Source organism: Hypanus sabinus (genome assembly GCF_030144855.1).
Source record: "Hypanus sabinus isolate sHypSab1 chromosome X2 unlocalized genomic scaffold, sHypSab1.hap1 SUPER_X2_unloc_17, whole genome shotgun sequence".
Classification (NCBI taxonomy): Eukaryota; Metazoa; Chordata; class Chondrichthyes; order Myliobatiformes; family Dasyatidae; genus Hypanus; species Hypanus sabinus.
Genome location: NW_026778987.1, coordinates 293,718 through 316,351, shown reverse-complemented (window position 1 = coordinate 316,351; position 22,634 = coordinate 293,718). Strand labels below are relative to the sequence as shown.

General features: G+C 46.8%; 1 protein-coding gene across 1 annotated transcript; it reads left to right on the top strand.

Moving 5' to 3' along the window:
* Positions 1-12,362: 12,362 nt before the first annotated feature.
* On the top strand, positions 12,363-14,001 carry LOC132385758 (nuclear factor 7, brain-like; the record flags this gene model as incomplete). The annotated part of the gene is made up of 4 exons (XM_059957984.1): positions 12,363-12,773; positions 13,370-13,465; positions 13,876-13,960; positions 13,991-14,001. Coding segments are annotated over exons 1-4 (603 nt in total), but the record flags the coding sequence as incomplete, so codon positions are not given.
* Positions 14,002-22,634: the final 8,633 nt, after the last annotated feature.

The window sequence follows — 22,634 nt, the reverse complement described above, 5'->3', positions numbered from 1 at the left end:
TTTCTCCCTCACTCTCTCCCACCCTCTCTCTCTGTCTGTTTCTCTCTCTCTCTCTGTTCCACTATCTCTCTCCCTCTCTCTCTTGCTCTCCCTCTCTCTCCCCCCCCTCTCCCTCCCTCCCTCTCTGTCTTTCTCTCTCACTCTGATACTCTCTGCCTCTCTCTTTCTATCTCTCTCACTCTCGGTCTATCTCCCTCTCTCTGTCTCTCACTCTCTCCCCACACTCTCTCTCTCTCCGCCTGCCTCTCCTTCTCTCCCTCTGTCTCTCTCACTCTCTCTCTGTCTCTCTCCCCCTCAGTCTATCTCCCTCTCTCTCTCTCACACACACAATCTCCCCATCCACTCTCTCTCCCTCTCACTCTCTCACTCCCTTCCCACACTCCCTCTCTCTTTGTCTCTCCCCCTCTCCATCTCTCCCTCTGTCTCTCTCTCTGTCTCTCCCCCTCTCTCTCTCCCTCTCTGTTCTTCTCTCTGTCTCCCTCTCTCTCTTGCTCTCCCTCTCTCCCCTCTCTCTCTCTCTTCCTCCCTCTCTGTCTTTCTCTCTCTCCCTCTCTCTCTGCCTCTCTCTTTCTATCTCTCTCTCTCTCACTCGGTCTCTCTACCACTCTGTCTATCTCCCTCTCTGTCTAACTCTCTCCCCACACTCTCGCTCTCTGCCTGTCTCTGTCTCTCTCTCCCTGCCTCTCTCTTTCTGTCTCGCTCTCTCTCTCACGGTCTCTCTAACCATCTGTCTATTCTCCCTCTGTCTAACTCTCCCCACACTCTCGCTCTCTGCTTGTCTCTGTCTCTCCTTCTCTCTCTCTCTATCTCTCCCTCTCCAACCCTCTCTGTCTCTCTGTCTGTTCCACTCTGCCTCGCTCCCCCTTTCTCTATCTCTCTCACTCTCTCTTTCTCTCTCCCTCTGTCTCTCTCACACTCTCCCCACTCTCTCTCCCCCTCACTCACTCTCTTCCCACACTCCCTCTTTCTCCCTTTCTCTCTGTCTCTCTCCCTCTCCATCTCTCCCTCTGTCTCTCTCTCACTCTCTATCCCTCTCTCTCTTTCTGTCTCTCTCCCACTCTTTCTGTCTCTCTCCCTCTCTCTCTCTGTCTCTTTCACTCGGTACCTCTCTTTCTCTTTCTGTCTCTCTTCCTCCCTCTCTGTCTCTCTCTCTCTCCCGCTGTCTTTCTCCCTCTCTGTCTCGCACTCTCTCCGCACCCTCTGTCTGCCTCTTGTCTCTCTCTGTTCCTCTCTCTCTCTCCCCCTCTCCCTCTCTCCCCACCCACTCTCTCTGTCTCTCTCCCCCTCTCTCTCTTCCTCCCTGTCTCTCTCCCTCTCTCTCTTGCTCTCCCTTCTCTCTCCCTCCCTCTCTCTTTCTCACTTCCTCTCTCTCTGCCTCTCTCCCCCCTCTCCCTCACTCTGTCTCTCTCCCCCGCTCTGTCTATCTCCCTCTCTCCCCACCCTCTCTCTCTGCCTCTCTCTGTCTCTTTCTCTAGTCTCTGTCTCTCTCTCACTGTTCCTGTCTCTCCCTCCCCACCTTCTCGCTCTGCCTGCCTCTCTCTTTTCCTCTCCCTCTGCCTGTCTCTTGCTTTCCTTCTCTCTCTGTCTCTCTCCCTCCCTCTCTCTGTCTCCCTCTTTCTCTCACTCTCTCGCCACCCTCTCTCTCTGTCCCTCTCTCTTTTCCTCTCCCTCTGTCTCTCTTGCCCTCCCTCTCTCTAGCCCTCTCCCTCGGCCTGTCTGTCTCTTGCTCCCTCTCTCTTTGTCTCTCTCTCTCTATCTCCCTCTCTCCCTTGCTCCCTCTCTCTCTCTCCCTCTGCCTGTCTCTGTCTCTTGCTCCCTCTCTCTGTCTTTCTCCCTCTGTCTCCCTCCCTCCCCCTCTCTCTTCCGCTCCCTCTGCCTTTGTATCTGTCTCTTGATCTCCCTCTGTCTCTCTCTCTCTCTCACTCTCTGTTCCTCTTTCTCCCTCTCTCTCCGTCTCTCTCACTCTCTCTATACATGTACAATTCCTCAACTTCTCTATCTCCTCTTTTCCTCTTCCGTATTCTTTTGCACCCTCCCTCTTTCCTCCAAACATTCTTCCCGACACAGTCACTAACCTGCATCTTTCCCTTATTGTCTCTTACTCCGTTTATGCCTAACCTTTCGCTTGCCTCTCGTTTTCTCCCCAATACCCCCTTCCCTGTAGCTGGCTGTCTCCGCCACCCACCCGTCCAGACCAGTATCCCTCCCTCACCCCGCACTGTGATGACGGTTTTACAAACTCAGTGGATTACAGATGTTCTATAATATCTCGTCGGTTGGAAAGATTCAACGTTCTCTCAGAAGATAAAGGCTTCTGGTTTCCAGGAGAGGCCTGTTTGTTTCCGTTTAGTGTGCTACAGAACAGTCGGCGGAGGAGTGCGGAGAAGGGGGGAGAGAGAGGGTAAGTGAGGAGGTAAGAGAGGGGGAAGGAGAGGGGTAAAGGGACGTGAAAGAGAGGGGGAAGAGAGAGAAGAGAGAAAGAGACAGTGACAGGCAGGGGGGGGGGAGAGAGAAGAGGGGAGCAGAGGTGAGCGTAAATTGGGACATTTGCTTTCAATTAATCAAGGTACAGAGCTACTTTTGATTCGCAGCCCGTCCATAGAGATCAATTCATCTTCTCGAGACTGGGTGTTCGGGGTCGCGAAATGTGAGGGGACAATTAATTAACTTAACGAATCATACAGACCATTTAATCACAACACTGCATTAGGGAGATTGTGAAGTTAGTGGCCCATCTCTCAGGAAGTCAGAATGTTCAACGTGTGTGGGGTCTTTGATAATGTGGACTGTTTTATTGAGGCAGAGAGATGTGTAAACAGTCCATAGTTTCCATGATGTACTGAACTTGTTCACAGCTCTCTGCAGTGTTTCCGGTGGTGGACAGCGCAGTTGCCGTGACAACACGACTAGTTTCCGCACAGGATGTGTTCTGTAAAAACAGATGATGTTCGTCCAGGAGGCGCCGATTTTCTTCAACCTCTCAGAGAAGCAGAGAGGCCGCTGAGCTTTCTTGGCGATAGTGTCCTTGTGGCTGGACAAGGACAGGCTGTCAGTGGTGTTCACTCTCAGGAGATTGGAGCTCTCAACCCCCTTATCCTCTGCCGTTGATGTAAACAGGAATGTCTGCATCGCCCCGGCTGACTTCCTGTTGTCAGTAACCAGCTCTATTGTGTTGGTGAAATGGAGGGGGTGGGGAGGAGGGAGACTAAGGGATAATAAGATGTGGGGAGAAGTAAGTGTGTAGAAGGAGAGATAGAACAGATAATGAGCTCGGTGGAAGTTGAGAAGCAGGAGATACCGGGAAGATGGAAAAACAAGACTAAATGGAACCAGACAGGAGAGGAATTTCACTCTCACCCTCTCCATCTCCCTCTCCCTATCCGTCCCACTCCTCTCTCTTTCTCTCTCCCTCTCACTCTCTCTCTCTCCCCCTCTCTGTCTCCCTCTCATGCTCTCTCTCACTCTCTCTCTCTTTCTCTCTGTCTGTCTGTCTGTCTCTCACTCTCCACAACCTCTCTCTCTTCCCTTCTCTGTCTGTCTCCCTCTTCCTCTATCTCAATCTCTCACTCCCTCTCTCTCCCTCTCTTTCTCTCTGTCTGTCTCTCCCTGTCTCTCTTTCCCTCCTCTCGCTCACTCTCCCCACCCTCTCTCTCTCTCTGTCTCTCTCCCTCTCTGTCTCTGTCTCTCTCCCTCTGTCTGCCTCTCTCTCTGTCTTTCTCCCTCTCTCTCTGTCTCTCCCTCTCACTCTCTCCCCACCCTCTGCCTCTCTCTCTGTATTTCTCCCTCTCTCTCTGTCTCTCCCTCTCACTCTCTCCCCACCCTCTGTCTGTCTCTCACTCTCTGTTCTTCTCTCTGCCTGTCTCTCTCCATCTTCCCCTCTCTCTCTGTCTCTGTCTGTCCCTCTCACTCTCTGTTCCTCTCTCTCTCTCTCTCCCTCCCTCCCTCACTCTCTCCCCACCCTCTCTGTCTCTGTCTCATTCTCTCCCTCTGCGTGTCTCTGTCTCTTTCCCACTCTCTGTCTGTCTCTCTTGCACTCTCTCTTTCTGTCTCTGTCTCTCTCCCTCAGTCTGCCTCTCTCTCTGTCTTTCTGTCTCTGTCTCTCTCCCTCAGTCTGCCTCTCTCTCTGTCTCTCCCTCTGTTCCTCTCTCTGCCTGTCTCTCTCCATCTCTCCCTCTCCCTCTCTCTCTGCCTGTCTGTTTCCCTTTCTCCATCTCTCCCTCTCCTTCTTTCTGCCTGTCTCTCTGTCTCTCACTCTCCCTCCCTCTCTTTCTGTTTCTCTCTCCCTCTCACTCTCTCTCTTTCTCTCCCTCTCTTTGTCTCTCTCCCTCCTCTCTCTCTTTCTCTCTCAGTGTACTATAAAGGCATGGATGAAGGATATGCAGTCTGGGGGAAAGCTGGGGTCACTGAACGAAGCCAATGCCGATACAATCAATACGAACAATCTACTAAACAAGTGTAAACAGAGCACAGAATCATTTATCTGTGAGAGGGGGTGTAGAGGGGGAGATAGGGGGTGAGAGGGAGAGTGGGGGAGACTGGAGAGGGGTGGAGAAAGGGGAAAAGGGAAGGGGGAGAGGGAGGGAAGAGAGTGAAAGAAAGAATGTGGCAAGAGAGGGTTCAAGAGTAGGAGAATGGGGTATACTGGGGAGGAAAGAGTGAAGCAGAGAGTTGGGAGAGTGGGAAGTGTGGGGAGAGAGTGTGGAAGAGGGGAGGAGAGTGTGAGAGATAGGGAGAGAGTTGAGGAAGGGGAGGGAGGGAGAGAGAGAAGAGAATGGTAAGCAGTGAAAGTGAGGTTTGTAGGCTAGAGAGTGGGGAGAGGGGGAGGGACAGAAATGGATGGGTGGTGCCTCACCTCATCTTGCCCTGATGACGGATGCTGCTTTTCCTTTTGCTAAGGCAGACGTTGATGGACTTTCGATCGGTCAGGGCATGAAAGGATACGCAGTGAAGGCAGGAAAATGGGGCCGGGAGGAAAAATGGATTTACCATGATGAAATGGCAGAGCAGTTTTGATGGGCCAAATGGCCTAATTCTGCTTCTGTCCCTCATGGTCTTATGGTCCAAGAGCAGCCTCTCATTCAATGAGAGCAAGAGCAATGAACTGCTTCTGGACTTTGGAGGAGGAAACAGGAACCCATGAGGCAATCCTCATCGGGGCTCAAAGGTGGAGACGTTCAGCAACTTTAAATTCCACAGTGTGAACATTTCAGAGGATCTGTCCCGAGCCCGGGACACAAGTGCAATTACAAGAAAGCAGGAACTCTCTGTCCTCAGTAGTATGGCCCAGCACATCATAGTGGATATGGCCCAGCACATCACGGGTAAAACTCCCCTCACAACCGAGCACATCTCTGCGGAGTGCTGTCGCAGGAAATCAGCATCCGTCATCAAGGACCCCCACCACCCAGGCCATGCTCTCTTCTCAATGCTGCCATCAGGAAGAAGGTGCATGAGCCTCAGGAGCCTCAACCCCAGGTTCAGGAACAGTTATTACACTCAACCAACAGGTCCTTCTTTCTTTTTACAATGTTTTTATTCAGAGGAAAAAAAATTTACAGAGTGCAACACATGGATACATTTCAACATAACTTGTATACATTTATATCTTGTAATAAAATTGTTATAGCATAATACATAAAGGTATACCACTCTGTAATCAAAAACTTAAAAATAGGTCATACATCATAAAAGAAATTTTTTATATATATAAAAAAAATCAACCCCCTACCAACTACCAAAGAAAAAAGCTGATGGATGACAATGGATAATTAGAAAAAAAAACATATTCACTTAAGAAGAGAAAAATATACGTAAAAGTATATTTATAAATTGGAAAAAGTAATTTAGGAAAGGTCCCCAAATATCATTAAAAGATTGTTTCAAATTTCAGACTGAGCAGCAGATCTTTTCTAAATTTAAATACTACATAATATCATGTAGCTATTGAAGATGTGTAGGAGGGGTAGACTCCTTACATTTAAGCAAGAATGCTCTTCTTGCTAAAAGGGAGGTAAAAACTAAAACCTGTAGGTTAGGAGTATTTAAAGTTATATCTCCATTTGCAATAATACCACACAAGGTAGTAAGCGGATTTGGGTCAAATTGGACCCTAAAAAGTTGAGAGAAGGTATGAAATACTACCCGCCAAAACTTTTCAATTCTAGGGCAAAACCAAAACATATGAATTAAAGAGGCATCAGCAGAGTTGCATTTATTACAAAGTGGAGAAACATTCGGGTAAAAACCGGAGAGCTTCTGTTCAGAAATGTAAGCTCTATGAACCACTTTAAATTGTAGAAGAGAATGACGAGCACAGAAAGATGATTTATTTACCCATTTAAGAACTTTATTCCATCTATCATCAGTAATCTGACATTATAGGTCATTCTCCCAAGCTTTTTTAAGTTTATTTTAAAAGTCTTGCCTAGAATCAATCAACAAGTTATAGATACCGGTAATAGAACCTTTAAGAAAAGGTTTTAATTTAAAAGATCGTCCAGTAAATTTTTATCAGGACCTATAGGAAAAGTAGCTAATTGGAAATGTAGAAAATCTCTAACTTGAAGGTATCTGTAAAAATATGATTTTGGGAGTGCTAATTTATTTGACAATTGGTCAAATGACGCAAGAGATCCTGAGATAAACAAGTCCCAAAAACACTTAATACCTAGTTCATCCCAATCCTTAAAGGGATAAAAAATAATTAAGGAGAATGGGAGACGATAATGAAAAATTCGCTAAACCAAAACATTTTCTATTTTGACAAATTTTCTAAAATTATCAATTTTCTAAATTGAGACCAGATCCCTAAACTTTGCTATTCCCATAACCAATGGACACAATCAACAGCTCTTCATCTCATGTTCTTGATGTTTATTTCTGGGTTATTTTTTTAGTTTTATTTATTTTGTATTTGAATTTTGTTTTCTTTTGCACATGGTTTTGTTTGTCCTGTTGGGAGGCAATCTTTCATTCATTTTATAATGGTTCTTGAGTTTACTGAATTTACAACATATTCAAATCCCAGGATTATACATGGTGATGTGCCTATACTTTGATAATAAATTTACTTTGCACATTTTAAGTTCTACATTTCAATTTGTAAATAACTGAAACACAAGAGCTCAGTCAGCTGGGTAAATGATTTTGTTCTGATCTGAATGGTCGGCCCAACACTGTGTCCCGTCTTTCGAGGCACATCAATTACTGGAAATATTACTGCATCGAACTGGAAAGCCTCAAATACTCTGTCTCTCTGCTCAAGCTTGCAAACACACGTAGACACACACACACACACACACGTTTCAAAACGCCGACAATCATACCAGTGCCCAAAAATACCAGGGTAACCTGCCTCAACGACTATCGCCCAGTGACGCTCACTACTGTGATGAAGTGCTTTGACGGGATGGTCATGGTCAATCAAATTCTGTCTGTGTGTAGGGACCCACTGCAATTTCCCAATCTCTACAATCTGTCAACAATCCTCACTGGCTCACACTCGGCCTGGATAAAAGCAAGTCAGGCTGCTGATTACAGCTCAGCATTCAACACAATCAGACCCTCAATTGTATCAACAAGCTCCAAAACCTGGGCCTCTGTACCTCCTTCTGCAACTGGATCCTCACCAGGAGACCACAGTCTGTGTGGATCAGAAATAACATCTCCTCCTTCCTGACAATCAACACCGGCACACCTCAACGATGCGTGCTCATCCCACTGCTCTACTCTCTCCACACCCACGTCTGTGTTGCTAGGCTCATCTATCAACTTGTTGATGACACAACCATTGTTGGTGGAATTTCAGATGGTGACGAGGAGGAGTACAGGAGTGAGATAGATCAGCAAGTTGAGTCATGTTGCAGCAACAACCTTGCACTCAGCATCATGAAGACAAAGGAATTGATTGTGGATTCAGGAAGGGGAAGTCGAGGGAACACACACCAGTCCTCATCGTGGGATCAGAAGTGAAAAGGGTGAGCAGTTTCCATTTCCTGCCTGTCAACATCTCTGAGGAACTATCCTGGGCCCAACATATTGATGCAGTTACAATGAAGGCACAACATCGGCTATATTGCATTCGGAGATTGAGGGGAATCGGTCTGTCACTAAAGACACTTGCAAATTTCTACAGATGTACTGTGGAGAGCATTCTAACTGGTTGCATCACTGCCTGGTGTGGAGAGGCCACTGCTCAGGATCGGAAAATGCTGCAGAAAGTTGTAAACTCAGCCAGCTCCTTCATGGGCACTGGACTCCACAGCATTCAGGACACATTCAAAAGATGATGCCACAAAAAGGTGTCATCCATCATAAAGGACCCCCATCACCCAGGACATGACCTCTTCTCATTTCTACCATCAAGGAGGATGTACAGGACCCTGAACACACACTCACCGGTTCAGGAACAGGTTCTTCCCCACCATCAGATTTCTGAATGGACAATGAATTCAAGAACATTTCCTCAGTATTTTCTCTCCGGTTTTGCACTACGTTTTGAATTTACTTTTATAAATACTTATTGTGATTTATAATTTTTATTACTATGTATTGCAATGTACTGCTGTCACAAAACAACAAATTTTACCACATATGCCGGTGATATTAGACCTGATTCTGATACACAAACACACGCAGCTGGGCTCAGACATACAACACTCCCACATTCCTCCCTTTGTGACACCCTGCTTGCTCCGTGGCCCCCGTATGAAGCTCAAACTGTTGCAACACCTGCCCTTTAAATTCATGGCTGAGGCTGTGTTGTGTCTGTTCACTGTTTGAGGTCAATATTAAATGAAGAGAATTGAATGGGAAGGAAGGTTTGAATAGAAGAATAAAGATCTCCTCTGAAGGTATACGGGGTCCTGGTGAGAGCGTACATGGAACACTGTGCACAGGTCTGGTCTCCCTCCCGGAGTCAGCCTGTGGAATGAAGGGAATGAAGAGATTTCCCAGATTAATTTAGGAGGTGAGGTAGTGTCCTCGGAGAGATTATACTGACCGGGCCTGTCTCAAAATAAGAGGTGGTCTGACTGAGACAGACACAGTCTCACAGGGTATTGACAGAGTGGGGCAGGAATGCCGTGTTTCTTCACTGGGTGTTGAATAAGGTCACAGACTCAGAATCCGATGTCATCTGACAGGACTCAGATGAGGAGTGCGGCAAATCTTTGATTTTTTCCCCACAAGGTTTCTACATTCACAAGAAATATTGAAGGACTAAGCGATAATGGGAACGTTGCAAGATATTTTCGCTGACGTCAAAGATCAGCCATGTTCGGAGTGGAAGGCAGAACATGGGCAAGGGGTCGAATGGACACGCCTGCTGCAGTTTATTATTTTCTAAAGCATGTATTTATCTTTGCGCCTTGTTTACCCTTGGGTTTCAGCCCGTCCGCTTGAGAGCACCGGAGATCCATCTGCTGCCGTAGCGCGTAAGATCCGGGCTCCCAGCAGCCGGAGACAGGTCTGGGAGGAAACTCCCGACGAAAGGCCTTTGATTCTTGGCAGGAAAAGACCGGCCACCCTCCGTTCAGCTGAAACATCTCACGGAATCTCTGCCATGGGAAGGATTCACCTGGCCGGTGTTGCAGCCTTTACCCGAAATTTGGCTCCCAATCTCCGGCCACATCCCGGATCCACTCGCTCTCACTTTCAAACCTCGGACCGCTCCGAACATTCAGCATCCCGCCCACTGGCACTCCTCAACCAATAGGAGCAAGACTCTCCCAGCAGTGCCGCTGATTGGCTGTAAGTGTGACTGACGGGCAGCTACCGGGAGCTGGAGATGTCAGTCACAGTTTGTTCTCGCAATCGAAGGAATTTCCCCGAAACTTAAACTTCAGAGTAAATTTTATTATCAGAGTACGGATAACTCACCACATACAAACTCGAGAAGCATTTTGCTGCGGACACAGAGAAGATCGACAGAATAGTAACTATAACTGGATCAGTGAATGATCAGCCAGAGTGCGGAAGACAATAAACTGTGCAAATACAAATATAAATAATTAGCAATAAGTAACAGGAACATGAAATAACCGCAGCGGCTGCTGATGGATCTCCGGAGCTCTCACCGCTTCCCTGTGCAATCCAACAGGCGGAAGGCCAAGGGAGAACAGGCGCAAAGGTAAATTCGTGATTTAGAAAATAAGAAACAGGAGCAGGCGTGGCCATTCGGCCCGTTGCACTGTTCTGCCCCTCAATCAGAACATGTTGAACTTTGACCTCAGCGCCACTTTCCTGAAACGTTCCCAACACCGCCAAGCTCCTAAATATGTCCGTTTAATTTAGGAAACTTGTGGAAAAAAATTCCAAATATTCACCGCACTGTGTTGGGGAAAGTTCTCCTCATCTCAGTCCTGCTGAGGTGACCTCGGATTTTGAGTCTGTGATCCCTGGTTCTACTGCCCTGTATTGTATTTCATTTGCCACTTCTTTGACCATTCTCCTAATCTATCCAAGTCTCTCTGCAGACTCTCTGTTTCCTCAGCACTACCGTCCCCTCCACTTATATTTGTATCATCAGCAAACTTAGCCACAAAGCCATCTATTCCATAATCCAAATCGTTGATATATAACGCAAAAAGAAGCGGCCCCAACACGGACCCCTGTGGAACACCACTAGTAACTGGCAGTCAACCAGAATGCAATCCTTTATTCCCACTCTCTGTTTCCTGACAATCAGCCAACGCTTTATCCACGTATGTAACTTTCCCGTAATTCCATGGGCTCTTGTCTTATTTCGCAGCCTCCTGTGCGGCACCTTCTCAAAGTCCTTCTGAAAATCCAAATACACAACATCCACTGCATCTCCCTTGTCTAGCCTACTTGTAATTTCCTCAAAAAATTGCACTAGGTTTGTCAGGCAGGATTTTCCTTCAAGGAAACCATGCTGAGTTCTGCCTATCTTGACATATGCCTCCAGATACTCGGTAACCTCATCCTTGACAATCGACTCCAAAAACTTCCCAACCACCGATGTCAAGCTAACAGGTCTATGATTTTCTTTTTGCTTCCTTGCCCCCTTCTTAAATAGCGGAGTCCTCCGGAAATAGGCCAGAATCTATTGACTTTTGAAAGACCATTGCTAATGCCTCCGCGATCTCCACAGATACTTCCTTCAAAACACAAGGGTGCATACCATCTGGTCCTGGAGATTGATCTACCCTTAGACTATTCAGCTTCCTGAGTACTTTCTCTGTCGTAATTGTGACTGCACACACTTCTCTTCCCTGACACCTTTGAGTGTCCGGGAATACTCACCCTTGAGTATACTGCTGATATCTTCCTCAGTGAGGACTGATGCAAATACTCGTTCAGTTCCTCAGCCATCTCCTTATCTCCCATTACAATTTCTCCAGCATCATTTTCTATCTGTCCTGTATCTGCTCTCACCTGTATTTTTATATACTTGAACAAGTCCTGCTGTTCCTGCCCCGATCCTGTCACTATCCTGTGAGATTGAGCCTGTCCCTTTTACTTCTGTAATTCTGAGACAGGCCCAATGCGATCAGTCTCAGTCAAACCACCTCCGATTTCACTCATTTTGTTCCGATGATTGGTTGTGGGAGCATCTCAATGGACGGTAAGTGAGTGTAGTCATCCTGTGTTGTTCCCGAGTCGATTTTACATTTCTCTCCACAGATGCTGCCTGACCTGCTCAGTCCCTCGAATTTGTTACTCGAGATTCCAGCATCTGCAGTCTCTTGTGCCTCTCGTTTCAGAACTTGTCCCTTTCAGTCCTGCCTCAGACTGAACCAGGCTCTTCTCTCCGGCTTTATTTCTGTTCTGCTTCTTCTTCAGCCCATCACGCCTACCGGGACAGAGGCCGTCAACAGCAGCTCGTCAGAGTCCCCTGTCCAGGGCGAAGGTTAGCGGCCCTGTGGCTTCTCCTTTCTCCGCTGGACTTCAATCGTCTTCCAGGGGAAGGTCCTTCCGATCCCGGGGATGAGGTCTTTGGAGGTTCATTTGACATTTCTGTGCACTGCCACTTTTCGGGACGAGGTTGCAAACCCCAGGCCCAACGCCGCTCCTTTCGGAGCCGGGCTCAGACAGTCTACGGCCGAATTTTCATTTATGTTCTGATCTGTTTAATGTGTTGCTGATCTCACCCTGCGATTACCACCATTACTTCCCATTGAACACATCCAGCAGCAGAATGTTCATCCCTGAGACTGTTCCGACATGCTTAATCTGTTTCTAATCCCTCCTTGAAATAGATAGAATTTCTCCCTCAGACAGCAACATAATGTTCACTCCCTGAGACTGCAGCGCGCGTAGTGGACAATCGCGGTACTGCAGCTGAACAGCAGCTCCCCGAAAGTGAAAGCATTCTGAATCAGGAAGTGCTGGGAGTTAACATGGCTTCGAAAGGAGAGACCGACAGTTTGAGCGAGGAGGTAATTTGTCCCGTCTGCCTGGATTTCTTCATCGATCCGGTTATACTGGAGTGCGGACACAACTTCTGTCGCTCTTGTATCACACGGTGTTGGGAAAGGGAGGAGAGAAACTCCTGCCCGGAATGCAGAGAGCTGTTTGCTGACCGCACCCTCAGGGTGAATCGGGCCTTAGCAAATCTGACACAAAAAGTTCGGAATCTAAGCCTGAACCCGAAAGGGAAGGAAAGTAAACGTCACTGCGAGGAACATGAGGAAGAACTGAAGCTGTTTTGTGAAACGGACAAGTCACTGATCTGTCTGGTCTGTAGAGACGCGCAGGAACACAGAGGGCACCGCTTCATGCCGATTAAAGAAGCTGTTAAAATCTACAAGGTAAAACTAACGTTAGTTTAATACTTAACATATTAACATATTACATTACACTTAACAGCCCAGACCCACCCCTCCCCACAACTGTCCACGTAAGCTCTGTAACTCCCTGATCCACTCGCTCCTCCCCACTGATCTCCCTCCTGGCACCGACACCTGCAAGCGGGACAAGTGCTACACCTGACTCCTAACCTCCTCCCTCGTCACCATTCAGGGCCGCAAACAGCCCAGTTCCTCCCGTTTCTTCCATGGTCGATTGTCCTCTCGTATTAGATTCCTTCTTCTCCAGCCCTTTACCTCTTCCACCTGTCCCCTCTCAGCTTCTCACTTCATCACCCTCCCCCACGTTCCCCCTCACGTTGTCTCACCCGTCACCTGTCAGCTGGTTCTCATCCCCAACCTTTTTATTCTGGCTCCTGTCCCATTCCTTCCCAGTCCAAATGAAGGGTCTCATCCCGAAACACCGGCTGTTTGTTTCCTCTGAATAGATGCTGCCTGACTCACTGAGTTCTTCCGGCATTTTGTGTGATAATCGGGTTTGATCACCTGTTTCTTTTGATGCATCTTTGTTTCTATTTCCTTCACTCTCTGACTTCCAGGATCAGATAAAATCTTCCTTCGACTCTCTCACAAAAAAGAAATCAGACTTCCAGGAAAAGGAGCAGCAACAGAAAGAGAAGATTTCCGGAGTTCTGGTGAGGCTTCCTGAGCGGAATTTCTGATATTACTGTCGAGTTTTGCTCCCTTTAATGCAGAATAGCCGAGTATTGCAGCTCTAGTGACCTGGTTTCGATCCTGACCTCTGCTGCTGTCTGTGTGGAGTTTGCATGCTCTCCCTGTGACCACGAAAGATTCCGACACATCCCAGGGACATGCCGGATGAATGGCTAATTACCGTTAACCCTGTAAAGGTGGGGAGGGTGTGTGTGAATCAGATGGGAGTTTATGGGTCAATAAGTGATAATAGGTTTCAGGAAAACTTGACGGAATGGAGTTGACGGGAATGCACTCAGAAGTAGCATGGACTCCAATAGACCGAACTTAACGACAAAAGGAAACAGAGCACAGCAATGCAGTATATTAATCTTCACCTTTCCTTCGACAGGAACAGTCACACAGCCTTCAGTCCCACATCACATCCCAGTTTGCTGAACTGCGCCAGATTATCACTGAGAAAGAGCAGAGTTTACTCAGGGATCTCAGGGAAAAAGAGAAGAGGATTCTCAAACCAATGGAGAAAAATCTTCTAGCTCTTCAAGAGAATATAAGGATTATTCAGGAGGAAATCACTAAGTTAAAGGAACAGATGGATCAGAAAGACAGCGTGATATTTCTCAAGGTGAGGGATTATATTTCAATTTGTTTCTGTCAAAAGGCACTAAATGAACAGTGGTATATTTGAAATAAACACAGCACCTGAGCCAATTCTAACAAATCGATTGCCGCTGCTGGCGACCTCACACAAGTTGTTATACCTGCATGACGCGCCCTCCCATCACTCCAATAATGACATTTCAAAATGTCCAAGATACGCTTTCAGTCCTTCATTAAAAAAACACAATCTTGAAGCGATGAAACTTCAGGGTAATTCATTGTAAAGTAAGCTGCAACACAGCGGTCAAGAACAGAATGACATCCGCCCGTCCCCAGCTCAAACCTGCCCAGAACAAAGTACAGATACGTAACTTTTTCCCTTCGCTTTTACCACGTCCCCACTCACGTGACGAGTTACCGTAATAAACACGTAACACAGAATACAATGCAGACAGAAAACAGACGTGTTGCTCCTACACACAGCATTTACAAATGGCAGCAAACTGTTTCTCACCAGACAATTGTTGCATCTATTCAGGGTTGTTGTTGTCCCATAATAATTAGATTATTAAGGGATTGGACACGCTGGAGGCAGGAAGCATGTTCCCGCTGATGGGTGAGTCCAGAACTAGAGGCCACAGTTTAAGAATAAGGGGTAGGCCATTTAGAACAGTGATGCGGAAAAACTTTTTCACCCAGAGAGTGGTGGATATGTGGAATGCTCTGCCCCAGAAGGCAGTGGAGGCCAAGTCTCTGGATGCATTCAAGAGAGAGTTAGATAGAGCTCTTATAGCTAGCGGGGTCAAGGGATATGGGGAGAGGGCAGGAATGGGGCACTGATTGTGTATGATCAGCCATGATCACAGTGAATGGCTGTGCTGGACAGAAGGGCCGAATGGCCTACTCCTGCACCTATTGTCTATTGTCTATTGTCCTAAGAGAGGGCTTCCACAACTTCTGTACACCCCAGGACAAAATGCAAATCTCTCTGAAATTATTTACTCCGATCATAACACAGAGCTGCTGACTGTTTCCTTAATTACTGCACTAAATATCCTTTGAAATTTCCATTAACACCCAGTTCCAGTCACAGGCTGTGAGTGTGTCTGTTGCTGTTGGTGCGAGGGTCTCTGTCAATCAGTGAGAACAAAGAATGTGACCCACACATTAGACTTATCCTCCATATCCGGTTTCCATCAGATTATGGAAACTTTCACTGTCTCTTTATTTTTTGGATATATTTCACATGGGATTATATCCCATTCTCTATCATAAACAGGCCATTAGGTCCATCTTCTATCAGTTTCCCTGCATCACAATCCTCCTGCCACCTACTCACCACAACCAGCAACAGTGCCCCGAACTCCCTGGTCCCTCACGTGTTTATCCAGCCTCCCCATTACAGTCAGTCTCTGCTGTTCCATTTCATCCACTCCTGTGACAGCGAGTTTCACATCCTCCTCACTTAATTTCTTGTGGAATTTGTTAAAATCCATCTGGAATTATATATCCCCACGAGTCTTCCCATACATTGAGGTACTTCCTTCACCCGCACAAAATCAGAGACATCACTGATCTTAAATTCCTCCATCCTATCACACTGACGTCATATCCAGATGATAATGCACAGCCTGTCCTGTCTTCCCTGTAAGATTCATCCACTCAGTAATGGTCTGATATTCAGAAACTTTCCCTGTAAATTCATGGTTCTGTATTGTCCGTGTGTCTGAGTGATTGTGGGAGTGCGAATTTTCAACACCTTGTAATGATTTGGATGAAATTCAGGATGTGGACAGTAAGTCCAAGTCTAATCAGATTTGTGTTTTATTTATTTCAGGAGGAAGCTCGTCGGAACAGGAGGTAGGACAGGCTCTTTACTGAAACACTGAATGGATTTGTAAGATAGTTCAGAATAGCAATTTATAACCAGTAGTTTAATATTTACAGGATTAATGACGATGTCCAGGAATTAGCAGTGACAGATGAGACCCTACCGGTTGAAAACTTCGATCACCCCTATTTGTTGAACACAGTGCTGAGAGAAACGCTTGATGCTATTAATCGAGGTAAAACGTACAACGATTCATTTCCCCTTGTTTATGAAGCTCAATTTAGTTCCAATGTGAGGCAAAGATTGTCTGTAATACTGGGCTGAAGGGGAACTGAAGTTTATTCCACATCAACCCCACCGACTGGGAGGCATCACTGTCACATGGTCAGCTGGAGATGTCAGACCCCTGGACACACCAGCACAGGGTCACAACACAATCAATATACGGGACTGTCAGATGAACCACTGTGTTCCAATCCCAGGCAAATGCATTAACACACCAGGACATAAGTCTGGATCTACCAGAGGAGCTGAGAATTTAATACTGACAATAATATTGTCAGGAATAAAAATGAGTATCAGTGTGGTGACAGGGATTGTCAGGAAAATACACAAGTCGTTCATGTGCCCTGTGAGTGCAGACTCTGACTGACACAGGTCTTCCCCCTTCCGGATCAGCATCTCTCATTGTTGTTAGAGGCAGAAGAGGGGAGTGGTCGTGATCGGGGACTGAATCGCCAGGGGAACAGACAGGAGATTCTATTGATGTGAACGGGACACCTGAATGGTATGTTGCCTCCTGGGTGCCAGGGTCAGGGATGGGTATCAGTGCATTAGGGAATCGTCAGGGGAACAGACAGGAAAATCTATTGATGTGAACGGGACACCCGAATGGTATGTTGCCTCCTGGGTGCCAGGGTCAGGGATGGGTATCAGTGCATTAGGGAATCGTCAGGGGAACAGACAGGAGAATCTATTGATGTGAACGGGACACTCGAATGGTATGTTGCCTCCTGGGTGCCAGGGTCAGGGATGCCTCGAATCGTGTCCGCAGCATTTTAGAGAGGGAGGGAAAAGAGCCAGATATCTTTGTAAATTTGTGACAATGACATTGGAAGTAAAAACAAAGAGGTCCTGAAAATAGAATTTGGAGAGCTTGGTAGAAAGCACTGAAGCAGCACCCCCAGGGTTGTAATTTCCAGATTATTGCATGTGATACGTGCTGGTGAGGGTAGAAACAGGATAATTTGACAGATAAACATGGCTGAGAAGATGGTGCTGGGGACAGGGATTCAGGTTCTTGGATCATTGGGATCTCTTCTGGTGGAGGAATGACCTACTCAAAAGGGATGGGTCGCACCTCGACCCGAGGGAGAACTATATTCTCACAGAGTGGTTTGATAGAGCTGTTGGGGAGGATTTAAACTAATTTGGTGGGGGGAGGGGGTGTTGGAACTGGAGTGAAGGGATAAGACTGATGGTAAAAATGCAAAGATAGCGTCCAGTCAGACTGTCAGATAGGGCGGACAGATGAGAGGAGAAAATTGCAGCCAGTAGGGTGAGTATCAGTGCATTAGGGATGCAGAATTAAAAAGGGTAGCAGATACAGTACACCAAGTGTTATATTCCAATATATGGAGTATGAGAAATAAGGTGGATGATCTTGTTGCACTATTACCGATTGTTAGGTATGATGTTCTGGCCATCACTGAATTTTGACTGAAGGATGGTTGTAGATGGGATCTGAATGTTCAAGGTTACACAATGTATCGGAGGAAGGAAGGAAGGCCGATGGGGTGGTGTGGCTCTGCTGGTAAATCAGTAGCAAGATGTGACATAGGATTGGAAGATGTTGAATCTTGTGGGTTGAGGTAAGGAACTGCAAAAGTAAAAATGACACAGACACCAGTCATATACAGGCCTCCCAACAGTCAGTGGGTTGAGGCCCACAGATTACAACTGGAAATAGAAAAGGCTGATGAAAAGGACGATGTTATGATAATCATGGGAGATTTCAACATGCAGGTCAATTGGGAAAATCAGGTTGGTAAAGGATCTCAAGAGAGTGAGTTTGTTGAATGCAATGTGATGGCTTTCTAGAGCAGTTTGTCGTTGAGCCTACTCGGGGAACAGCTCTAATGGATTGGGTGTTATGTATTGAACCAGAGGTGAGTAGTTAAAAGAAACCTTAGGAGGCAGAGCTCACAACATGACCGAGTTCAACTTGAAATCTGATAAGGAGAAAGTAAAGTCTGATGTTGTAGTATTTCAGAGGAGTGAAAGAAATTACAGCGGTCTGAGTGAGGAGTTGGCCAAAGCAAATTGGAAGGAGATGCTGGCAGGGATGAGAGCAGAGCAGAAATGGTGTCAGTTTCTGGGAAAATGAGGATAGATATACTCCAAAAATAAATAAATACTCAAATGGCGAAATAGTACAACCATGGCTGACAAGGGAAGACAAGTTAATGTAAAGGCAAAGGAGAGGGCATACAACTAAACAAAAATTATTCGGAAGGGAGAGGATTGGGAAGCGTTTAAATATCTACAGAGAGGAACTAAAAGGATGATTGGGTGGGAAAAAATAAACAAGAAATTGATTTGAATTGAACTGGCCTGGTTGAAGAAGCTGTCCCGGAGCCTGTTGCTCCCGGCTTTTATGCTGCGGTACCGTATCCCGGATGGTAGCAACTGGTACAGGTTGTGGTTGGGGTGACTCTGGTATCCAATGATCCTTCAGGCCCTTTTTACACACCTATCTTTGGAAAACAAGATAACAAACAATATCAAATTGTTTTTCAAGTATTGTAAAAAAATAAAACAGAGATGAGAGTGGATATAGGACAGCTAGAAAATGAGGCTGGATACAGAATAACAGAGGATAAAGAGATGGCAGATAAGCCAAATATTTTGCACCAGTCTTCACCGTGGAAGACACCAGCACTGTGCCCGGTGTTGAAGAGTGCGAGGGAAGAGAAGTGAGTGCAGTTACTGTTACAAGGGAGAAGCTGCTCAAAAAGCTGAAAGCCCTAAAGATGCATAAGTCACCCAGACCAGATGAACTGCACCCTAGTGTTCTGAAAGAGGTCGCAGTAGAAATTATGGAGGCATTCCAAATGATCTTTCAAAATCATTGGACCCTGGCATGGTGCCAGAGGACTGGAAAATGGCAAATGTCACTTGACTCTTTAAGTAAGGAGGAAGGCAGCAGAAAGGAAATTATTGACCAGTTTGCCTCACCTCTGTGGTTGGGAAGAAATTGGAGTCAGTTGTTAAGTATGAGGTTATGGAATACTTGGTGACACTGGACAAGATAGGACAAGTCAGCATGGCTTCGTTAGGGAATATCCTGCCTGACAAACCTGTTGGGATTCTTTGAGGAGATTACAAGCAGGATCGATAAAGGGGATGCAGTGGATGTTGTATATTTGGAATCTCGGAAGGCCTTTGACAAAGTGCCAAACATGAAGGTGGTAACCAGGTTAAGAGGCCATGGTATTACAGAAAAGTTACAGGCATGGTTAGAACATTGGCTGATTGGTAGGAAACAGCGAATGGGAGTAAACGGAACCTTTCCTGGTTGGCTGCCAGTGAGTCGTGTTCCACAGGGACACAGGTGTTAGGACACCTTCATTTTATGCTGTATATCAAGATTTAGCTAATGGAATAGAAAATAAGATATAGGAAAAGAAATAGGCCATTCGGCCCATTGAGTTTACTCCAATATTCAGTCATGGGAAGACCCAATTCTTCCGGACATCCCCACTCCCCTGCTTTCACCCCATACCATTTGATGCCCTGGCTAAATGAGAACCGGTACATCTCTGCCTTAAATATGCCTTGGCCTCCACAGCCACATGTCGCAACAAATTCCACAGATTCTCCACAGACACTGACTAAAGTAATTTCTCCACATCTCAGTTCTAAAAGGACGTCCTTCAATCATGAAGTCACACCCTCTTGTCCTAGAGTAGATGGCTTTGTTTCCAGGTTTTGCAGATGATACGAAGATTGGCGGAGGGGCCGACAGTGTTGAGGAAACAGTTAGGCTGGACAAGGACATGGATGAGGAGGATGGGAAAGAAATTGGCAAATTATATACAATGTTGGAAAATACATGGTCCTGCACTTTGGTCGTAGAAATAATGTGCACATTTTTTTTTTCAAATGGGGAGAAAATCAAAAAATCTGAGACGAAATTGGATTTAGCAGTCATTCTGCAGAACTTGAAGGTAGAGTCACTGGTGAGGAAGGCAAATCCAATGTTAGCATTGAATTCAATCGGTTTAAATAGCATTCATTTCAAGAGCAGGGATGTGATGCTGAGGATTTATAAGGAACTGGTGAAGACTCACCTTCAGTATTGTGAACAATTTTGGGCTCCTCGTCTAAGAAACGATGTGCTGGCATTGCAGAAGGTTCATTTCATAAGGATGATTCCAGGAATGAAAGGGTTATCATACGAGGAACGTTTGATAGCTCTGTGTCTGTACTCGCTGGAATTTAGAAAGATGAGGGGGAATCTCATTGAAACCTTTCAAATGTTGAAAGTCCTAGAAACCTTTCGAATGTTGAAAGTCCTAGACAGAGTAGATGTGGAAAGGATGTTTCCCATGGTGGTGGAGTTTAGGACAAGAGGGCACAGCCTCGAGACAGAGGGGGAATCTATATAAAACATGCGGAGAAATTTGTGCCAGCAGCTAGTGAATTTGTGGAACCTATTGGGTGTATTTAAGGCAGAGCTTGATAGGTTCTAGATTGGACACAGCATCAAAGGTTACGGGGAGAAGGTCAGGTAGTGGGGCTGAGGAGGGAAAAAAGGGATCAGCCATGATTGAATGGCGGAGCAGACTCGATGGGCAAATGGCCTAATTCTGCTCCTATGTCTTATGGTGATCAGACCACTACATTGAAGCGTTGTGAGAATGAGCTCGGACACACCAACAAGCATTGACATGGGTCAAGATTTCATCTCGGGAGAAGCACACACAGCATAACCGGCCTGGCAAAGCTCCCTCACACACATACACAGGACGGATTGGCAGATTGTAGTCAGAGCCTCAGCAATGTACGTTGTTACTTCCCTCAGTAACCTGGAAACCAGTCTCTTCAGAGACAGTCATTTGTTCATTAAGCAACTCAATCACGTGTGACACATTGTCAACACACACCAGACATGTGATGAAACACTGTAACATACAAATTCTTCAATTTGCACACTATCCTTCAATGTGTATACACAACACACACACACACACACACAGATATACTATCAGAGTGTGACACACAGCCACAGAAAATGGCACAAATTCCCATTTAGGATTGAAATCTGCCGTCCTTACCCAGCCTGTCTGTTCTGTGGCACTGAGCTGCCCTCTGACGTGACGTCACATCAACACTTCACACACAGACTCCGGGGTGAGATTCCTCAGGAGGATGATCTGGGAGGGTTTGATGGATGTTGAACTCACAGCCCACTTCATCAATCTGCAAGACTAAGATGTCTTCTTGAGCATGGCCCATTTGTGTGTGTTTGCCCCCCCATCCCTCTAACCATTTCCCATCTGTGTATTTATTTTAAAATATGTTATTTTTACCTGTTTCTACAGCGTCTGAGGGCAAATTCCGTTCACCAACCTCCCTCTCTCTGAGAATGTTACCCGATTTCCCATCTCACTTTCAATCGGAGGCCTCTGGTTCTGTACTCCCATTTCTTGGAAAAAAGAACGTTATTTAAGCTCCCTAGAATTATTTACCTTGATAAGGGGTCATACCTGAACATCCTACACTACAGCTGAATAGCCCAAGCTTATCCACTCTCTGCTTTTAACTCAAGCCCCCAGTCCTGGTAACATCCTCCTGAAGCCTCCTGTCCAGTGTAATGACATCCTCCCCATATTCGGGAACCGGAAATGCAGACAATGCTCCAAGTGTGGTCTATCAACAACATCAAAGGCCTTGCTGAATTTCATGTGGACAGTGTGGAATAGGCTGATCAATACAGGACTGAAGGTGGTTTTTTAGATTGGGACAAGAAGGGCGGCGTGGGAGCAAAATTCTGAAGGAAGACAATGTAAAAAAAAATCTTTGCGTACAAGAACAGCGAGACTGCACAGGACAGCGCGGAGAGTTTAAAAAGATGACCACCCTATACAGCGGGCAGCGGAGTGGGTGGCAGTAGAGTGTAGGGCTTTGGCTCAACGGGCTTAGGTGGTAACGGGAAGAGGCGAGAGCGAAGCACCGACTCTTTTTCTCCCCTTGGCAAATCGGCCCGGACGAACAGGGGAACAGCAGGGCAAATTACCTAACTGATTAAAAAGTTCATCAGCCTCCTTGTCCGAGTCTTCCCCCGATCCCCGGGGCCGCGCTGACCGAGTCTCCCCCCGATCCCCGGGGCCGCGCTGTCCGAGTCTCCCCCCGATCCCCGGAGCCGCGCTGTCCGAGTCTCCCCCCGATCCCCGGGTTCGCGCTGTCCGAGTCTCCCCCGATCCCCGGGTCCCCGCTGTCCGAGTCTCCCCCCGATCCCCGGGGTCGCGCTGCCCGAGTCTCCCCCCGATTCCCGGGGCCGCGCTGCCCGAGTCTGCCCCCGATCCCCGGGGCCGCGCTGCCCGTGTCTCCCCCCGATCCCCGGGGCCGCGCTGTCCGAGTCACCCCCCGATCCCCGGGGCCGCGCTGTCCGAGTCTCCCCCCGATCCTCGGGGCCGCGCTGTCCGAGTCTCCCC